Below are 21,176 nucleotides of genomic sequence, written 5' to 3' on the forward strand. Positions count from 1 at the left end.
GTCCATTCACGCAGTACATGCCTTCCAAACCAGATAAATATGGCCACAAATATTGGCTAGCTGTTGATAAGAGGAGCAAATATCTGGCAAATGGCTTCCCTTATCTAGGCAAAGATGACACACGCCGTGCTGAGGACCGTTTAGCTGACCATGTGGTAATGAAGTTATTGGACCCGTTTTTGAAAAAAAGGTCGCAATGTTACAACCGATAATTATTTTACTTCAGTAAAATTAGCTAAACAGCTAAAAAGCAAAGGAACAACCATCGTGGGAACACTGAACAAGATAAGGCGAGAAGTGCCTAAAGAAATAAAATCCATGAAAGAGGAATTGTACAACACTAAAGTGTTTAGAAATGAAGACAATTTTACACATACAGTATATCAAGGAAAGCCCAACAAAAATGTTGTCATTTTGAGTTCCGTCCATCCAGATGTTGTTGTTGCGTCTGATTCCGCTAAAAAAACTCCAGAAACGGTAAAGTTTTACAATGAAACAAAATATGGAGTAGATGTAGTGGATCAGATGGCACGAAAATATACCACACGAACATGCACAAGGAGATGGCCTGTTCATGCATTTGAAAATGCCTTAGACTTTGCGGGTATAAATGCATGGATAATATTCAAGGAGATTACCCACCAAAAAATGTCACGCAAGGCATTTTTGCAAACGCTTGTGAGAGAGTTGAGTGGTCCTTATGTCACAGATAGGGAAAAGGGTTCCACGTCCCAAGTTTCTACATGCTCAGAAGTGATGGTTCAAACAAAATTTTGCCAGATCAAAGAAAAGTGCAAGAAAAATAGATCTGTCGGAAATTGTAAGACTTGTGGTAAGTCTTTGTGTGGGCAATGTACTGCCATAAATCAAAGGCAATGCCTAAAATGCGAAACACCAAATGTTTAGAAGGTGAATTCTGCGCCATATTTTCATTTTTATGCTCCTCCACCTACATTTTCTCTGCTTTTTGTTCTTCAGTTGTTGTTTATATGTGTGCACTTGAATAAAAAAAAATGTTTGAAAAACGTCTATTATAATTATTGTTATTTTCTGTAGAAAAATAAGAAAAGCAGAAAAAAAACAATCAAAAGCATTACTGTTGGATCTCACAATAATAATACATTACAAAAAATATAATTATTAATAAATAACCACAAATGAAACTCTAAAAATAAACGAAAACAAGCAAGGAGTCAAAATGACTCCTTTCAGTAGTTCTAGGCGGGGTCACGAGTCCAGTAGTCCTAGTGTTAAAGGGTTCATAGAGACGGTAGTTTTTCAGCCACAAGTTCGATCTGTTTTCAGGGATAAAACTTGCACCTATTATGGTCTATGGGGCCATCTACGTATCTGCATAATTTCAGACCAAGTGGTCCGCACTAAAACACAGAACTTGTCAGATTTTTATCAAAGTCACACATGAAACTTGACTTCGAAGACTTGTGTGTCTGTGAAAGAATCAAGCGCTCTTCAGTCGACTGCCATCCGTGTGCTGTCTGATCAAACAAACCAAACACTGATGAAAAGTGATCCATTTTTGCATACAAGTTAAAAACACTCACATTTGCATGAGCCCTTAATTTTGGCTAGTGGAAAGTATGCATGTTTTGGAAAATCACGACATGGCAATTTGGCCATAATTTTTCTACACAATGCTGACAAGTGGCACTAAGACATGCAAATGCATTTTCCAGACATTAATGTGAACAGTGATGTATACATATCTGGCAATATATTGCTATTAAATCTTTTCATGTTAATGGAATCTCTAGTACAGCTCCACCTTGTGGACAGCAAGAGTAATGACAAAGTTCGTAACTACATCTAGAATTTTACAAACATGCATAACTCAACATAGAATTACGGTACTTATGTATCTATAATACACAGTATAAATGAATAATAGATTTATGTGAAAATTATAAAAACACCAAAGATTAGTAGAGATGCAAGACAACAGCATTTTATAGCTCATACTAAGATGACTTATAAGTAACATTCTTTATTACCTACCTTCGCTGTCAGACACAGATCCCAATTCCAACAAGTTTTATACAAACCAGTTTTTAAATAATGGGCCAAGTGCAGATGGATGATATGTTATCTAGCTATGACTCTGAGTAGTTCCTTACTAGAATGTAATTGCCCCATTGCAATGTGCTGAAGAGTATGGCGACCAGTGAGAACACTGCAGGGTAAGTATAATTGCAGCAAAAATTATTTACTCTTGTGCTTTATGGTTTTTAGCCATTTTAAATTGCGCTAGCTGAATAGCTTGAACCCCTTAAGGGCACAGCGCTATAGGGTCATAGTTTTCTTTTCAGGTCTGCTTTCCAAAACCATAACATAGCTGTTGATTTTAGTATTTCAGGTTAAAAATAATGTACTGTACAATTATTGGGGGGTGCCATGCATACCAGGATTGGGGGGTGGGGGGTGCCATGCATACCAGGATTGGGGGATGAGGGGTACCATGCATACCAGGATAGGAATGAGGGTGCCATGCATACCAGCATTGGAAATGAGGGGTGCCATGCATGCCAGGATAGGAACGCGGGGTACCATGCATACCAAGATGAGGGATGGGGTGCCATCCATGCCAGGATGAGGGGTACCATGCATACCAGAATAGGGATGAGGTGTGGCATGCATACCAGGATTGGGGATGAGGGGTGCCATGCATACCAGGATTGGGGATGAGGGGTGCCATGCATACCAGGATTGGGGATGAGGGGTGCCAATGCATACCAGGATTGGGGATGAGGAGTGCCATGCATTCCAGGATTGGGGATATGGTGTACCATGCATACCAGGATTGGGGATGAGGGGTGCCATGCATACCAGAATTGGGATGAGGGGTGCCATGCATACCAGGATTGGGGATGAGGAGTGCCATGCACACCAGGATAGGATGGTGGAGACAGGATGGGGGGCAGCACATACCAGCATGGGAGACCATATAACAATAAAAATGCTCGCCATCCGGGCGTAGAACGGGTTCAATAGCTAGTTATGACTATAATGATAGAAAATTTGCAGTGATGTCATGCCAAACATGCACATGTGACGGCTGCTAAAGTTATTGATTGGCTGCAGCAGTCATGCATGCATGTCAAGAAGACTGCCGTATTTCATTCCTATTTTTTATCGTGTGGCAGCAGCATTACTTTAGGGTGGAAAGGAGTTGTCTCACGAAGCTACTAGAGCATATGGACAGCATAAAGGACAGCACTTCCATAAGTCAGGACAGAACAAAAGCTTGGGATCTCCTCTATAAAAATAAAATGGTATGTTTTCTCTTGCAGTTGGAAAATGAACATGGATGTGTGAATTCATGCTGGGTCTCCATAGCTAGAGTTAAATTATTAATTCAGGAATGATTTTATAAATTAGAGATACAAAGCAATAAAGAGAGAAGTGACTAAGATTCATCAAGGTTTTATTTCTTTATTTGTCCTAACGCCACATATGGATGATTTCCCCATGTTTCCACAGAATGGAGCTGTCACAGTTTGCAATTAAAATACATTGGTAGGTTTTCTTCAGTCCTGTCTGACACCACAAATGATTAGGGTTAGAAGCACCCGTAAGACAATGCAGGAGGCTCCCAATCCAAAAGACCTTGGGTCAGTGTTCAAAATGATTCCCTTTGTAGTCTGAGGAGGAGCAAATACTGTTAGGTTTGCTTCTGCTTGTTTTCATTGTTTCCATAAGCCGAGCCTCTGTCTATTTCAGTCACTCCAATCATCCGGCGTACTCCGACAGAAACTGAAATCAATGAATATACAACTCATCAGATTGTTTGTTCCTTCTATCACCTCAATAAATGATGACATTCAAGCCAATATACAATTGTGAAAAAACCCTTAGCCTTTTCCTGACATTTTCTTACTCCCATACCTCAACCTATGAACAGTACCAAGAAAACCTATAAACCGACCATACAATATATGGTCCGTAATCCCTATAGAAACAGCACAACTAAAAAGAAGTAGTGGAGGGAAAAGGATGAATCAAAGAGAGAAACCTCTATATATTCAATTATAAATTCCTTAATACGCATATGAAACACCTCCAAAACAGCACAGAGAGGGATTTAACCATATAAATATACTTTATTGAAAAAGATTTAATTCACAAAAAAATACTCTGATATAAATAATAAGGGTGAGATTTGGGGGAGGAACTTGAGTCATGCTGGGAAGGTATATGACGGCGTGGGAGGAAAATGCTGGGGATGTACAGCAGCCTCGACGCGCGTTTTGCCAGGAGCGGCTTTGTCAAGGTAATGGAGACTTAATATCATCAGCATTGAACTGATGGTGCAGTGTGTATGTCTTCCCACTGCACTTACAGCCCATACATTAATTAATTAACCTCCATGTTCTGTCTATTTAAACAATAGACTACTGTGGTATATTTATATTCCTGTATTAGGCATCCATATTATTAGCCTATACATCTTTCACATGGAGCATTTTTCTATGGTTTACTGATCGAGACCCTTATGGTTGGGTCTGTGCCTGGATATCTGTACAACAGTTCATGATATATATACACAAATATCTGTTCTTTCCATATGTATATAGCTTCCTTGATTACTACCATCTTATTCGGCTGGCAGATTATGCTGACACTCATGACTCATTGAGTGATATCATTGATGTATGTCTCTTTGCAGGATTTACCAACTATATCCTGCCCTTTCTTCTTTCAGCTGTTCCTCCCCCAAATCTCACCTTTATTATTTATATCTGAGTATTTTTTTATGAATTAAATCTTTTTCAATAAAGTATATTTATATGGTTAAATCCCTCTCTGTGCTGTTTTGGAGGTGTTTCATATGCGTATTGAGGAATTTATAATTGAATATATAGAGGTTTCTCTCTTTGATTCTACTTTTTCCCTCCACTACTTCTTTTTGGTTGTGCTGTGATCAGTACCTCTAGCTTAGATGCATTTTCTACTGGTTTGCTGGACTGTGAAATTAATTTGCTAATTTCTAATATCTTTCTGCCATCTTTCATCCTCTGTTGCTTCCCCTTCTCAAAGGGTTTTTTTCCACAAAGAAAGTTAATTTTAATCAATAGATCTTGGAATAATAATAAGTTCCACAATTGGATGTGGTTAAATATAATGTTCCTGTGCTGAGATAATCTTATACATGTGTCCCTGCCGTGTACTGTGTAATGGCTGTGTCTGACCTTACAGGAACACGGTCTGATCATACCATAGCTCCTGGGCAGGGGGGGGAAGCAAAAGAGAATATACAGAACATTGCTTTAAAACAGGCAGTGAAATATTTTGGCTGTCAAAAAGAATCAGCTACGATCCCCTGCTGTAATGTCTGTATACTCTTTTCCTTCCTCCCCTGCCCAGGAGCTGTGGTATGATCCGACCATGTTCCTGCACGGTAAGACACAGCCATTACACAGTACACAGCAGGGACACATGTATAAGATTATCTCAGCACAGGAACATTTTTTTCAACAATATTCTTTTTATTTGGGGGATTTTTTAACAATTTATAGGGAGGGGATTATAGTCAATAAAGTGAGTGATAAAACATAACAGAATGATCTAAAACTAGTTCAACTAACCACGTAAGAAGTTCTATCCAAAGAAGAATCAAGAGAGAAAAAAGGGTAGGTGCAAGAGGAAAAGGATGTGGAAGAAAAAGTTAGGAAAGGTAGAGGGGAAGGGTAAGGAAAGAAAAGGGCAAAGGGGAAGATAAACGTGGAGAGACGGGACAGGGGAAAAGATCATCCTTATTGAAACATTATTTATAACAAAACACTTTTCAATTTGCTTGGTTAAATATGTGATTGTACTTGGCATATAATAAATCTTTTTATCTAAAAGGGGGCATTCCGACTTGAGGAAAGAAATAGGTTCCAAGGTGACCATATGGAAAAGTATTTTTTTAAAGAATTATTTCTTAGAGCGTAAGAATTTTCAAAAGAATTATGGGTAGACATTCTTTTCATTATTTCTGGAATGGAAGGAACATCCATTGATTTCCACTTAGATGCTATAAGTATTTTTGTTACAGCAAATAGATGAATTGCAAGATGTTTAATTTTTGGGGGGAGTTGATTTGAATCAAGCGTGAACAAAACTAGTTGAGGAGAGATTTCAACTACAGAGTTGTTTATATTGCTCAATAAATTACCTACTTCTTTCCACAGGTCGATTATTTTAGGACCAGAAAATATGCAATATGTTAGCTTTTTGAGCACACTTCCTCCAGCATAAGTCTGATCCGTCCTCGGAAATCTTCTTTAATCTGACAGGTGTATAGAACCAACGAGATAAGATTTTAAAATAATTCTCATGCATATTAGCATTTACATTTGATTTGTATGTTATTTCAATTGCTTCTTTCCATGTATCAGACGGAAAAAAAACAGTCATATCTTCTTCCCACTTAACTATGTGTTTTGATTTTTCAATAGTTATGTCACTATTGAAGAGTGTATACAGATTTTTGGTGTTCCAAATAGTATTTTTTAAGGGATTTTCCAGAAGAGATATGATAACTCTTGGAAGAGATATGGAGAGAAAGAATTTCTCCCTAATATATTTCCTTAGTTCTAAAAAGTTATAAATTTCCTCTTTGGGAAGGTTGTATGATAGAGTCAAGGATAGAAAATTTATGATTGAATCTTTTTTAAGGTCCAGTAAATAAGGCCGGACAACTTGTTATACCATTCTTTCTCCATTTGTCTATAGTGAAGTCCGGAAGAGCAGGGCGGAATATAAATAAAGAAAGGTTTTCTAATGGGTAACTAACTTGGTTGTTGTTAGAAATGTTATATAATTTCCTCCAAGTCATAATTGTAGATTTTATTAGTATATTCTCTGGTAGAGGAAGGGATTGGTCAAGTAAATTCGCAACAATAAGTGCGTCTAAGGGAGAATTCCCATTGTATGATTTTTCCATTTCTGCCCAGCTGGTTTTTGCTTCATCTATAAGCCATTTCCTGCTCTGCATTAGGATATTGGCCTCGGAGTAGGCCTGTCGATTTGGGAGACCAATGCCTCCATTTCTTTTGTTCTTATATAATGATTTGGCTACTCTTGGTGATTTTGTATTCCAAATATATTTCAACATTTGTTTATGGAAGTTCTTAATCCATATACTGTATCTGGAATCTGAATTGGAACAGTTCTAAAGATATAGTGAAGTTTTGGTAGGATTATCATTTTATATAAGACAATCCTACCAAGCCATGAGGTATTTGTTTTATCAAAATTATCAATATTTTTTTTAACCTGTTTTTGTAGGAGATTCAGATTTTCATCTAGTACCTTACGTAAAGAATTGGTAATTATAATTCCTAAATATGGGATATAATGTTTTTCCCAGATATAGGAAAATTCTTTTTCTATACATTTTTTAGTTGTGTTGTATGAAAAAGCTTGAAATTTTTGATATTTTATCATTTATTTTATAGTATGAAACCGCCAAGAAGTCTCTTATAATAGAAGTAATAATTCTCAATGAATTGATAGGGTCAGTGGTAAAGATTAGTGTGTCATCCCCGACAGGGCCGGCTCCAGGTTTTTCTGGGCCCCGGGCGAAAGAGTCTCAGTGGGCCCCTTTAACACATACCACGATTCATGATGCAGAGATACGGCGGAGAAATATATATATATATATAGTACAATGCAAAGATTTCACTTCTTACATTACATGAGTGATATCTATTGTAAATTCCACAATAGCTCAGAAACCGGTGAATCGCTCCACACAGAATACTGCCCCATATAAGGCCCCATACGGAATACTGGCCCCCATATAATGCTTCATACGGAATACTGGCCCCCATATAAGGCCCCATACAGAATACTGGCCCCCATATAAGGCCCCATAAGGAATACTGGCCCCCATATAAGGCCCCATACGGAATACTGGCCCCCATATAAGGCCCCATACGGAATACTGGCCCCCATATAAGGCCCCATACGGAATACTGGCCCCCATATAAGGCCCCATACGGAATACTGGCCCCCATATAAGGCCCCATACGGAATACTGGCCCCCATATAAGGCCCCATACGGAATACTGGCCCCCATATAAGGCTCCATACGGAATACTGGCCCCCATATAAGGCTCCATACGGAATACTGGCCCCCATATAAGGCTCCATACGGAATACTGGCCCCCATATAACGCTTCATATGGAATACTGGCCCCCATATAAGGCCCCATACGGAATACTGGCCCCCATATAAGGCCCCATACGGAATACTGGCCCCCATATAAGGCCCCATAAGGAATACTGGCCCCCATATAAGGCTCCATGCGGAATACTGACCCCCATATAAGGCCCCATACGGAATACTGGCCCCCATATAAGGCTCCATACGGAATACTGGCCCCCATATAAGGCTCCATACGGAATACTGGCCCCCATATAAGGCTCCATACGGAATACTGGCCCCCATATAAGGCCCCATACGGAATACTGGCCCCCATATAAGGCTCCATACGGAATACAAGCCTCCATATAAGGCTCCATACAAAATACTGGCCCCCATATAAGGCTCCATACGGAATACTGGCACCCATATAAGGCTCCATACAGGATACTGGTCCCCTTATAAAGCTCCATACAGGATACTGGCCCCCATATAACGCTCCATACAGGATACTGGTCCCCTTATAAAACTCCATACAGGATACTGGCTCCCATATAACGCTCCATACAGGATACCGGTCCCCTTATAACGCTCCATACAGGATACCGGTCCCCTTATAACGCTCCATACAGGATACTGGCCCCCATATAATGCTGCATGCAGGCTGTTACCCCCCACATAATGCCCCATACAGGCTGTCCCCCCCTTATAATGCTCCACGCAGGCTGTTACCCCCCACATAATGCCCCATACAGCCCCCCCCCCTTTTAATGCTCCATGCAGGCTGTTACCCCCCACATAATGCCCCATACAGGCTGCCCCCCCTTTATAATGCCCCATGCAGGCTGTTCCCCCCCACATAATGCACTATGCAGGCTGCCCCCCCCTTTATAATGCCCCATGCAGGCTGTTCCCCACCTTATAATGCCCCATGCAGGATGTCACCCCCCCTCTTTATAATGCCCCATGCAGGATGTCCCCCCCTCTCTTTATAATGCCCCATGCAGGATGCCCCCCCCTCTCTTTATAATGCTCCATGGAGGATGCCACCCTCCCCTTCTCTTTATACTGCCCCATGCCTCCATACATTAAAAAAAAAAAATCAAATACTCACCTCCCTTCTCCTCACCTGCTACCTGCTGCCCGCTGCTCGGGTCCGAACTCCAGCGTTGTCGGCGTCTTCCCGTTCAGCGCTCCCTGTGACGGCTCAGGGGAGGGCGCGGTGTAAAGACGTCACCGCGCCCTCTGACCTGAGACGTCACAGGGAGCGCAGAGCAGGAAGACAGCTGATCTGCGGAGGCACGGGGAGAGGTAAGTATCCAGCTGCCGGGGCCCTGAGCAAGCGGCGGAGAAGGGCGGGCGCTGACACCGCTCTCCTCCGCCCATAGCCCAGCGGGGTGCGCGACCGCCAGTGGGCCCCTCTGCCTGTTCAGGGCCCCGGCATTTGCCCGGGTGCGCCGGGTGCTGACGCCGGCCCTGATCCCCGAATATACTTATTTTATATTGCCTAGAGTTAAATGGTATTCCCTTTATTAAGTAATTTGTTCTAATGGTTTTGGCAAAAGGTTCCATGATTAGGCCGAATAAGAGTGGGGATAATGGGCAACCTTGCCGTGTATCGTTGGAGATGGAAAATGAGTTAAATAATATTTTATTCACTTGGACTTTTGCAGCGGGGCAAGAGTATAAGGCCATAATAGATTTCAAGATTTGTCCATGAATTCCGAATTTATTTAGAGTGGCTACCATATAATCCCAATTAATTCGGTCAAACGCCTTTTCAGCATCGAGAGAAAGTAATATAGAAGGAATTTTTTGCTTTTCTACATGTGAAATTAAATGTAGTACTCTTCTTGTACTGTCAGAGGCTTGCCTCTGAATGCAACTTGGTCTGAATGTATTAAGAAGGGCATAATTTTGAGTAACCTTGCTGAGATTATTTTAGCATATACAGTACAGACCAAAAGTTTGGACACACCTTCTCATTTATAGATTTTTCTGTATTTTCATGACTATGAAAATTGTACATTCACACTGAAGGCATCAAAACTATGAAATAACACATGTGGAATTATATACTTAACAAAAAAGTGTGAAACAACTGAAAATATGTCTTATATTCTAGGTTCTTCAAAGTAGCCACCTTTTGCTTTGATGACTGCTTTGCACACTCTTGGCATTCTCTTGATGAGCTTCAAGAGGTAGTCACCGGAAATGGTCTTCCAACAATCTTGAAGGAGTTCCCAGAGAAGCTTAGCACTTGTTGGCCCTTTTGCCTTCACTCTGCGGTCCAGCTCACCCCAAACCATCTCGATTGGGTTCAGGTCTGGTGACTGTGGAGGCCAGGTCATCTGGTGTAGCACCCCATCACTCTGCTTCTTGGTCAAATAGCCCTTACACAGCCTGGAGGTGTTTAATAAGTGGGATTTCTTGCCTTATAAATGGGGTTGGGACGATCAGTTGTGTTTTGCAGAAGTCAGGTGGATATACAGCTGATAGTCCTACTGAATAGACTGTTAGCTGCTTTTTTCTTGCCATAATACAAATTCTAAGTAAAGAAAAACGAGTGGCCATCATTACTTTAAGAAATGAAGGTCAGTCAGTCAGAAAAATTGGGAAAACTTTGAAAGTGTCCCCAAGTGCAGTTGCAAAAACCATTAAGCGCTACAAAGAAGCTGGCTCACATGAGGACCGTCCCAGGAAAGTAAGACCAAGAGTCACCTCTGCTTCTGAGGATAAGTTTATCCGAGTCACCAGCCCCAGAAATCGCAGATTAACAGCAGCTCAGATTAGAGACCAGGTCAATGCCACACAGAGTTCTAGCAGCAGACACATCTCTACAACAACTGTTAAGAGGAGACTTTGTGCAGCAGGCCTTCATGGTAAAATAGCTGCTAGGAAACCACTGCTAAGGACAGGCAACAAGCAGAAGAGACAAGTTTGAGCTAAAGAACACAAGGAATGGACATTAGACCAGTGGAAATCTGTGCTTTGGTCTGATGAGTCCAAATTTGAGATCTTTGGTTCCAACCACCGTGTCTTTGTGCGACGCAGAAAAGGTGAACGGATGGACTCTACATGCCTGGTTCCCACCGTGAAGCATGGAGGAGGAGGTGTGATGGTGTGGGGGTGCTTTGCTTGTGACACTGTTGGGGATTTATTCAAAATTGAAGGTATACTGAACCAGCATGGCTACTACAGCATCTTGCAGCGGCATATTATTCCATCCGGTTTGCGTTTAGTTGGACCATCATTTGTTTTTCAACAGGACAATGACCCCAAACACACCTCCAGGCTGTGTAAGGGCTATTTGACCAAGAAGGTGAGTGATGGGGTGCTACGCCAGATGACCTGGCCGCCACAGTCACCAGACCTGAACCCAATCGAGATGGCTTGGGGTGAGCTGGACCGCAGAGTGAAGGCAAAAGGGCCAACAAGTGCTAAGCATCTCTGGGAACTCCTTCAAGATTGTTGGAAGACCATTTCCAGTGGCTACCTCTTGAAGCTCATCAAGAGAATGCCAAGAGTGTGCAAAGCAGTCATCAATGCAAAATGTGGCTACTTTGAAGAACCTAGAATATAAGACATATTTTCAGTTGTTTCACACTTTTTTGTTAAGTATATAATTCCACATGTGTTAATTCATAGTTTTGATGCCTTCAGTGTGAATGTACAATTTTCATAGTCATGAAAATACAGAAAAATCTTTAAATGAGAAGGTGTGTCCAAACTTTTGGTCTGTACTATATCTTGATGTCCGAATATTAAGAGGGATATAGGCCTGCAGCTTGGAATTGCCTCTGGATCATTATTTGATTTTGTATAACCACTATTGTGGCCTGTAAAGCTTCCTTTGGGAATTGACCTTCATTGATGGCTGTGTTAAACATACACGTTAGGGGATCTAAAAGATGGTGACTAAAAATGTTATAATATTCATTAGGTATGCCATCTGGTCCAGGCTTTCCTTTAATGCTTTCATAGCCTTGTCAGTTTCGTATGTTGAAATCGGGACGTTTAGCAAAGATAACTGATCTGTATTTAGTTGTGGGAGATTAATTCTAGAAAGAAATTTGTTTATTTCTATAGTTTTTGGTTGAATTGTATCTTTGTCATCCTTTAAATTATATAAGGCAGAGTAAAACCCTGCAAATTGTTCAGCAATTTCTTGCGGATGCGTATATTTAATTCCATCATTCTTAATAGAAGAGACTCTAGTTTTGATATGCTGTTTTTTAACTTTGTTGGCCATAAGTCTAGACATTTCGTTATGGGAAAAATAATTAAGTTTAATGGAGTTCATAAGTTTATCATAATCATGTAAAAGAATGGATTTTAGTTCTGCTCTAAGGCGGAGTATAATAGAATGGCATTTCTCTGTGGGTTTTTGTATCTGGTTTTCTTCTTCTTCTGCAATCCTTTGTGAAATTTCTTCTATTTTTTCGTTAGTCTTCCTTTTATGTTGAGAATTTAGTTGTATAAGGATCCCTCTGAGAACTGCCTTGTGAGTGTTCCAGATGGTAATTGGGGAAATATCATGTATGCTATTTTCTAGAAAGTACAGTATAATGGCTCTGCCCATGAGTCCTTGAATTAGGACACAAAGAATTAAGAAATGAATTAACGTAAAATCCGAAGACTTTTGTAGAGCGCCTTCTCAAGTTGTCACTCCAGGGGTTCTTGGTTCCTTTTCCAATGTGGATTACGGTCATAGCCGGGAATGTTATAGTTTTTTAAAAAATTCCAACCATTATCGAGATCAAGTATTGGATGAGATTTCCCGTTGATAAAAACAATAAGTTTCGTGGGGAAACCCCATTTGTAGGGAATGTTCTTAGCTCTCAGGATAGTGGTAATACCTGCAAATGACTTTCTTGCGTTTAAGGCCTCTTTAGAGAAATACGGAAACACTTTGATGTTTTCATATGGAGGAGGCAAATTCTTGTTTTTCCTAAAATAATCTAGTAGTCTGTCTTTTGTTTGAAAGAAATGAAGTTTAGCTATCGCTTCCCTTGGGACATGAACATTTTTTTTTAGCACAAACAAAAGTGTAAATTATTATTCTAAGATCTATTGATTAAAATGAATTTTGTTTGAAAAGAGAAAACCCTTTTAAAGGAGCTTGTCAGAAGCAATAGGTGTATAGGAAGTGCTTGTTTCTGTCACATCAAAGGTAAACTGATTGTACGGTGCAATCTACTGAAGCACCAATGAGAAAAACACATCTGAAAAATTTCCCAAATTTAACGCTGTAGATTTAGGGTTCATACACACAGGTTTACTATGGTTCCGAGTCCTAAGTTACTCCAACAAAATACCAATTGAGATCTATGGGTCATGTGTGACCACAGAGGTTTTTTTTCTTTCTTAATCTGTATAGAGTACTTTGGGAAATTAGAGGTACACAAATGAGAAGTGCTCTATAGTGCAATTAGTCCACATAACTATGATAAGCTAGAGGTAGTAAAGGTAATAGTGGTTGTGCTAATCCATGCACAGCTATGTAATGTGGCATGTAGGATAAATGTGACTGCTGCTCCAGCCCACAAGCCCCTACAAGATGGAACTCAGACATAAACAGATTTTATACAGGTCTCCAATGCATCAAGAAAGAGTGGGATTATCAATGGTGCTGTCACTTCAAATAAAACCAATTCCAGATTCCTTCTCTAATAAAGAGTTCAGAACTGAGACATTTTCCTCTATTCACGACCAGAAACATTTTGGGGTTTTATCGAACATGCACTCTTAACTGCTCAAAAAATGTTCTCTTTCAGAAATTCAAATAATTTTTGCCTTTTTTTTTGCTTAATTTTTGTCCTTTTTCCATTGTAATTATTTTTATATATTGTACATAGATTTTTCTTTATTGGGGCAGGGCTCTAGCCCTAGAAACAGAGATTGGAACTAGCAGTGTCTTTTTTCTCTTTGTGCTTTTATATTTATTTTATCATTTATTTCGCACACCATGTCCCACATAAGGTCTTAAGAGATGTTATGGGGACATTGTTAACATATTAATGCATCCTTTTTATTGTGGACTTCCCCTATAACTGGGACTGGAATATATCTTAGGGACTTTGAATTTCATGCTTTGGAAAGCGTTAACAAGGTAATGCGGGAAGGAGATTGTTGTCCCTGTTCAAAATCTTAATGCTAGAAACATCTTACCAGAGGGTGTTAAATCGTAGAACTGACTTAGGCATAGAACTAATGATGACACTTTATGGGAGAGTGTTTTTTTTCCAGGGCCATTTTGTAAATATATGACTGTTTAGTGGTTTTTATAGTTGCATATAATGACGAATTGTATGCTGTTGAGGTCATTATGGTAGGTGGTGTGCCATTTTGGAAAGCATATAACTCCTTTCTTGTTTGGTGCTACATGAGGTTATGAAAATGAACCTGTCAACTAATTGTTACTATCATACTTGCTGTACCACAGATTGGAGTATATGCATTTCCATATGTTTTATGAAGTTTTTAACAAAGCTGTAATAGGCTGTGTGCCCACGTAGCGTTTTACAAGCGTTTTTGATGCGGAATTTCCGCAGCGGAAATGCTTGTAAAACGCTTGGTAACCCGCACCCCATGATCCCCAATGGGTTTCCGCAACTTCTATGCACATGCTGCGGATTTTGCCGCAGCGTTTATGCTGCGTTCAAAAATCCGCAGCATGTCATTTAATTTTGCGTTTCCGCAAGCGGAATTGCCTTTGTCCAATGCATAAAAAACGCAAGGCAATTCCGCATGTGGAAAACGCGTGATAAACGCGCGAAACATGCGCGATAAACGCGTGCGGAATTCCGCATGCGTTTTTCCGGGAGAGGACTTGCATTTATGCAGCAGAAATTTTCTGCTTCATAAATGCAACGTGGGCACATAGCCATAAAAGGATTTTTTTTTACGTGTGCTATTTCAAACTGTGGGTTTCTCGCTAAGAAGTTGGGATATGGATCTCTTCACTAGCTAATAGCAGGTGAGTGGGCTTCATTACTACTACATAATCTGTCTCCATCATTTCAAACAGGTATACTTTACTTTGAAATGTTACGGCATCTCATAGGAAACATTAAGAGCCAGCAGGGATCATTCCACTTACATGACTTGTCCAAGAGGCTGGGCCCTGACAATATCTCACAGCCCCTTTTGAGTGACGGGTCTCTCCATACACACAGAAAGGGAAAAACCTGTCACTCAAAGGCAGCAAGGAGAGGAAAAGTCACCAGGCACCGGCCTCTTGAACTAGTCACCTGAGCGACATAGTCCCACACCGACTTAAATGTACAGTATATTTTCTCTGAAACACAGCAACGACTGAAACGACAGTCAGTGTCTGATTCATACTGCCCGTATTTTGCCCAGCATGTATTGGCCTTTCACTTTAAAGGTCTCGGTCACTTCCCAGATCACAAACCCCACTCGCTCCAAATTGGAGCAGCATATTTAAACTCCAACCTATTACCCACCTCACCTCTGACAATCTAGCCACTTATTTTCACAGAAAACATTAACCATGTCACACAGAAAATTTTCTCCCAATACCCTAATGTTTAGATCCCCATCTCTCCCGCAATTCAACAAGTTCACTTTCCACTGTTAAGCCGGTCACAGGCTCCTCTCTTTTTCTCACTCTACAACCTGTACCAGTGAACCTATTCATTCAAACTTTTTCCAGTCCCTCCTCAGTCTGTCACTACCTACCTAACTAAAAGCATCCTGAGACCATTCATGTGTGAGGTTGCGCACAAGCCTGGCATGTCAGGGTGAGGAGACTTTTAAGCCATGCATGCTTCTCTGGGAAATTAAATATGCAAATGGTCTCTACAGTGAGAAAGAGGACAAGAACTCTAGCACCACTTATTGGAAGCAGCGATTTGTCATTATGTCACAATTCTTACTCCTGTCTCTGACTGGAGTAAGATTTGTGGTGAGGCACACACAAAGACACCACTTTTCATACACGTCAGACTCGTGTGCCTCTTTAATGAATCAGGATTGTCTGAAACAGAAATGCCTTGTCATCAAGATCGACATGAACAACGCCAGTCTTGATGAATTGGGGCCTCTATCCCAAATTCCTCTATTGTTATTACAGACTGTAACATCCGATGGCCATAATTCAGCAATACATTACCTGCACTAATGTTGCTAGTCACAAGCAAGGTATGACCCTTTGCGAGGTAGAAATGCACTTGTATGTCAACTCACTGAATAAGGGGTTACATGGCATGCGTTCATACTTCACCAGTAGGTGAGTTTTTCCAATGATTTGGATATTGCACGGTCATTTTTTGAACTAAACTGTGATTGTATTGTTGGTGTAAGTGGAACATCTGTATAGTTCATACTCATTGTGTTGCAAGATTTTATTTTATGTATTGTGGTCACTATGTTAATGTATATGTCAAAAGTGGCCAGTTTTTGCACTTATCTTATTCCCACTGCTCCCCTGAGCTTTTCGATTTTGATTCTTTCAATCTGCCATACGGTTCCAGAGATATGAACATTTTTATTTAGTGCTGAGTTTTATGATCTATTTAAGGGAGTGTGGCCCATAGGATTTCCTAGGGATGTGTTTTAGGCTGCATTTCATTATTACCCTGTGAGTAATCTCCCCTTTAGTAATGACTATAAAAACTAGCATAAAATAAAAAAGGCCCGTATCTCCGGAACAGTATTGCAGATTTTTAAAAGTAAAAAATGAAGTACTTAGTAGAGCAACAGGAATGAAATAAGAGAAAAAATATGGACCTTTCTGATCTGGTGACAGGTCGTTTTTAAGTGGCAAGCTCCCATTTCATTTAAAGGTCTGGGATTGACCCAGACCTTTAAATGAAAGTCCTGGTTGGATCAACCTTGAAATGCCCTGTACGGTTATATAGGAACAAATATTTTAACAATATTGGAGAAGAAACTTTAACTTGGTTTAATTATGAGTAACAACACCTATTTATCACCCTGTTTTTTCTCTTTTTGCACTGGAGAGCTATATGAAATTTGTTCAATATTCTAGTCTGCTTTTAGTTTTATTCCCCAATGGAAATTGATGTGATTTGTAATGTTTAACACTGATAACTTAAGATCACGTGTCTTACCTATAATCATGAGCAGTGCAAACATGGCCAATGTGAAGTATGATCCGCAGCTGATCATGTTACAAAGCACTTTCCATAGAGGATAAGATAACAAAGAGGCCCAAAATAGCCAGTTCAGTAAAGTCCATGGTCTGCGAGGAGGTACAATAGCAGTGCCAGGGTAGTTTCCCGTCTTGTAGTACTCTTCTTGGAAAGCATCCTAAAAGAATAAAATAACCAATAACAAACAAATACCAACATAAGTTAGAAAAAGTTAAAGCAGGATTACTCCTTGCACTTTTCAAATCAAACTAGCGATCTTGACATTCCTCTTTGAAGATTATGGTAGTGTCTTTCCATAACTATCAATAATGGAGAAAGATGTGAGAAAGAGCAGACACTTTTCCATTGAACTGTATTGAGAACACAGGATGCAAGAAAATGGTGAACGAGGAGTTACCGGATCTCTATTCTCTACGAATAAAGTGGATCCTGTGGTTAAGTGAGAGTATCCCTCTAATAGTAGATATCTATATGTAATAAGATATGATCTCTAAATCTTTGTTCCATTTCACTTTCAAATTACCTCTACTGTCTTTTGGTTGTCACTCTCACAGCCAATCGAAAATATTACAGGGTCTCTAGGGTAAAGGGCCAATTGTTAGGCTGGCAGCTATCTCTGCAGACACCTCTATATACAGGAGTACACGTTCTGACAAGCACTCCTGTGTTCTCTACGAGAGAGCCACTACGGCGGCTTACCGCGACAAGACTATAAGGATCAGCAGTCGGAAATCAGACCTTCTGGATCCTTATCTCCCCTAATATTTTTTGTCAGGGAACAGTATGGAGGATCCTATACACATTAAGACTGTCAACCAATCCCGTTTGGTTTGTCCGACGTTAGTCTAATGTGTATGGGGGGCCTTAAGTCACATATGGCTCATTCCAAGAAATATATGGCACATTTAGTCTACAGTCAGTGCCTGTATGGAAAGCAGTAGGGACTTTGCTTTCCACCAGATGAAAGTTTGAAACCTCAGAGAGGCAAATTTTGCAAACATCTTTCATGACTTGGGAGAGCACACACCTGTGTTTGGGATAATATGAAGGATTTATTATAATTTAGTCAGATGCCTAAGCCAAACTTTACATCTTTTATAGATTTCTTTTATGTCAGTTGTGTGTCCACTTTGCATTGTACATTTATCACTAGTGCTGTGTCCTTATGGTATGTTCCTCCTGAGGGATGACCAATTGTCAACTGTAGGGACTGCTGGCTCGAAGTGTGAAGGAATACATTAAAGTGATGTCTCTTGAGCAGCTCATGGTTCTGCAGTCTCCTTACTTCCTGGTTACTTGGGGAAGAGGGGGCAGGAACTCCCCCCTTAAGTAACAATTTTGGTAAGTAGCTACATTCTTCATTAATGGTCTGTTAGTGTTTGCTCTGAGTCTACATTGTTAAGGTTGTTAGGAATGTAACTAGCATGCACACTTGGAATAGACATTTCACAATAAACCTCATGGAGGTGGGGCAAAAAAATTGCGCTTTTTGGCGCTTGTATGACAGCTTTGGCCAGCTCTGCCAAAGTGGGTGGAGCTGGGATAGGGCGCGGCAAAGCCCACCCGATAAATTCTTCAAAAGTTGTAGTGTAACTTATGCCAAAAATGTTACTCCAGTCTCTAACTAAAGTAATATTTGTGATGGAGGTGCAAGGAGGCACACGGCAGTTGAAGATGTGTCTTATTCATTAATTGGCATGTGCCTCCTATTGAATTAGGAGCATCTTATTCCAGCATGTCCATCATTAAGACTGGCATGCATAACACCAGTCTTAATGAATAGAGCCCATAGTCTGTACATCTGAAGACTACTTCCACATATGATTTCACCAGCAGACTGGAGGTTTCAATGAAAATATGCATGAAAGCATTAAAAGTCTCTTCAGTGAAAATGAAATCATGTGAAGCAAAGGAAAACAAAAGGGAAATTCTTACTTTTTCCTGGTAGAGTTTGTGTAGCCATTGGGCACATTCCTGCTCATTTTCAGGTATTTTTTCTAACGGAATCCGCCTGGAGAAAGAGTAAGTAGAGGTAAGGTTTTCTGTAGAACAAGATATGCCGCATTCTTAACAGTGGCAAATAATATTTGTTTAGTGCCACTTTACACAGAGCAGATTTTTGTCAGTGATTTGGATTTTTGTTTTTAAGTCAAAACAACAAGTGTAAAGTTTTTCTTCTATCTTTTTCTTTTAATCTGCATCAGTGTCACACATCTGTAATACTAATGGACTGTCTTCTGGGGAGATAGAGATAAAATATAGATCACTTATTGATGTATCCATTTTTTTTTTAACATTCTCCACAGAATTTAATGTTCTCCATCATTAAAGCTATAAAAGTAGCGCATGCTGCATTTTTCTAATAAACATATCATTTTTAGATCCCTAACATTATTACTACATTAAGGACAGCACTCGGACCAATGTTAGCCAATGTGCTAGTTTACATGGGATACATTTCACACGGACCTTACCCACATTTCTCTTACATGTATATGAGCTGTTCCAGGCTATGGGGCGGATACAGATCTGCATGAGAATTTGCTTCCAGGGCTTATGTTAAATGAAAGGGGAGTTACCAGTGTGAGACATGTAGATAGGGAGAGCAGACTGTCAGTCATTACATGTGTCTCACTGGTAATGCACCATTTCATTTAAAATAAGCCCTGGAGACAGATTTTTGGGGAGATCTATGAAATAAAAATGTGGATTTCTCCGGAATATGAAATCGGATTGCAGATATCAAGGAATCATTTTATTCAGCCTCCTATGACTTACATGCCCATATAGACGGCTTAGAAGGGTTGATCTTACTGACAGATTCCTTTTAAATAATAAGTATCTGTAACAATCAGATGCTATAGGGTTATCCCTATGGGATCCGATTTTGTTTGGCGCACCCATAGATTTGAATAAGTGAGTCTCATCCGACATATGGAAGAAACTAGTTCATGCTGCAATTTTTTCACATGCAGATTTGGTCAATGAAAAAAAAAAAACATTTCAACAGCTTAATTGAATAACATTTATTTTCCAAGACAGCACTCAAATCAAAATACAGTGGTATGAACACAGCCTCATAGTGATAAAACATATATAGTAGCTGTCACCTTAGGGACATAGGGGTCCTCACCTTCCCATGCAGTTAACTGACAACAAATCCAAAATACTTAAATGAATCCTCAGCTATCACGTCTTATTAATGCTTCATTTAAAAATGTTCTGTTGCTGCAAAGCAAGGTTTCTAATCACTGAGCCACCTTGCTGCCCATGCCAGTATAAACCTAGCAGATACCCAGCAGGCCTCAAAATAGATGGGGCAGAGTAGGATCTAGACATGACCGTCTTATAAAGCAATATGATGATGGCGATACATAATTAATAAGCTAAACAGAAATATTCATATTATTCCAAAGATCTCCTTTAATTCTTACCTTACGTAAAGATCCGCATGGTACTTTTTCCCATTTAATATTCCAAGTAGGGTGGGATTTTCATTATTTCTAAAGTTAAGGGTGGAGTCATATACTGCAGACACTAAAGGAAGTGGGAAAAATGACAATTTCCATTATTTCAGGCTCACTTGGACATAACTGATTGCATTTTAATTCTGAAAACAATGAATTATATTCAGCCGGTCAACAAGCGTCTATAAATCATATCATTATTATTACTTATTTTGAAAGCACCATTAATTCTATAGTGCTTTACATGAGAAGAATGTTACACACATATAGCACATATACAAAGTACAGTATAAACTGTGACCGTCTGGTACGGAGGAGTAGAGGACTCTGCCCCCATGGACTTACTATCTACAGAGTAATCTACGTTATATATTTACTACTGGTCTTGGTTCAGTAGACCAAATGGCTGCATCCGGGGGAAGT

At 39.9% G+C, this 21,176-nt stretch overlaps 1 protein-coding gene across 3 annotated transcripts in view; it reads right to left on the reverse strand.

The window, feature by feature from the left end:
* Positions 1-3,422: 3,422 nt before the first annotated feature.
* The window catches only part of AGPAT4 (1-acylglycerol-3-phosphate O-acyltransferase 4), a 137,596-nt gene continuing 119,842 nt past the window's right edge, over positions 3,423-21,176 (reverse strand). For all 3 annotated transcript variants that reach the window (XM_073673250.1, XM_073673248.1, XM_073673249.1), the window contains 4 exons: positions 20,721-20,823; positions 19,222-19,297; positions 17,245-17,443; positions 3,423-3,768 (listed from right to left, as the gene is read on the reverse strand). In XM_073673250.1, coding sequence (XP_073529351.1) covers positions 3,677-3,768; positions 17,245-17,443; positions 19,222-19,297; positions 20,721-20,823 — 470 coding nt within the window. In that variant the 3' untranslated portion in view covers positions 3,423-3,676. The remainder of the gene's footprint in view (positions 3,769-17,244; positions 17,444-19,221; positions 19,298-20,720; positions 20,824-21,176) is intronic.

This window comes from Phyllobates terribilis, unplaced genomic scaffold (assembly GCF_046119375.1).
Source record: "Phyllobates terribilis strain yellow unplaced genomic scaffold, ASM4611937v1 Scaffold_3__8_contigs__length_932513732, whole genome shotgun sequence".
Classification (NCBI taxonomy): Eukaryota; Metazoa; Chordata; class Amphibia; order Anura; family Dendrobatidae; genus Phyllobates; species Phyllobates terribilis.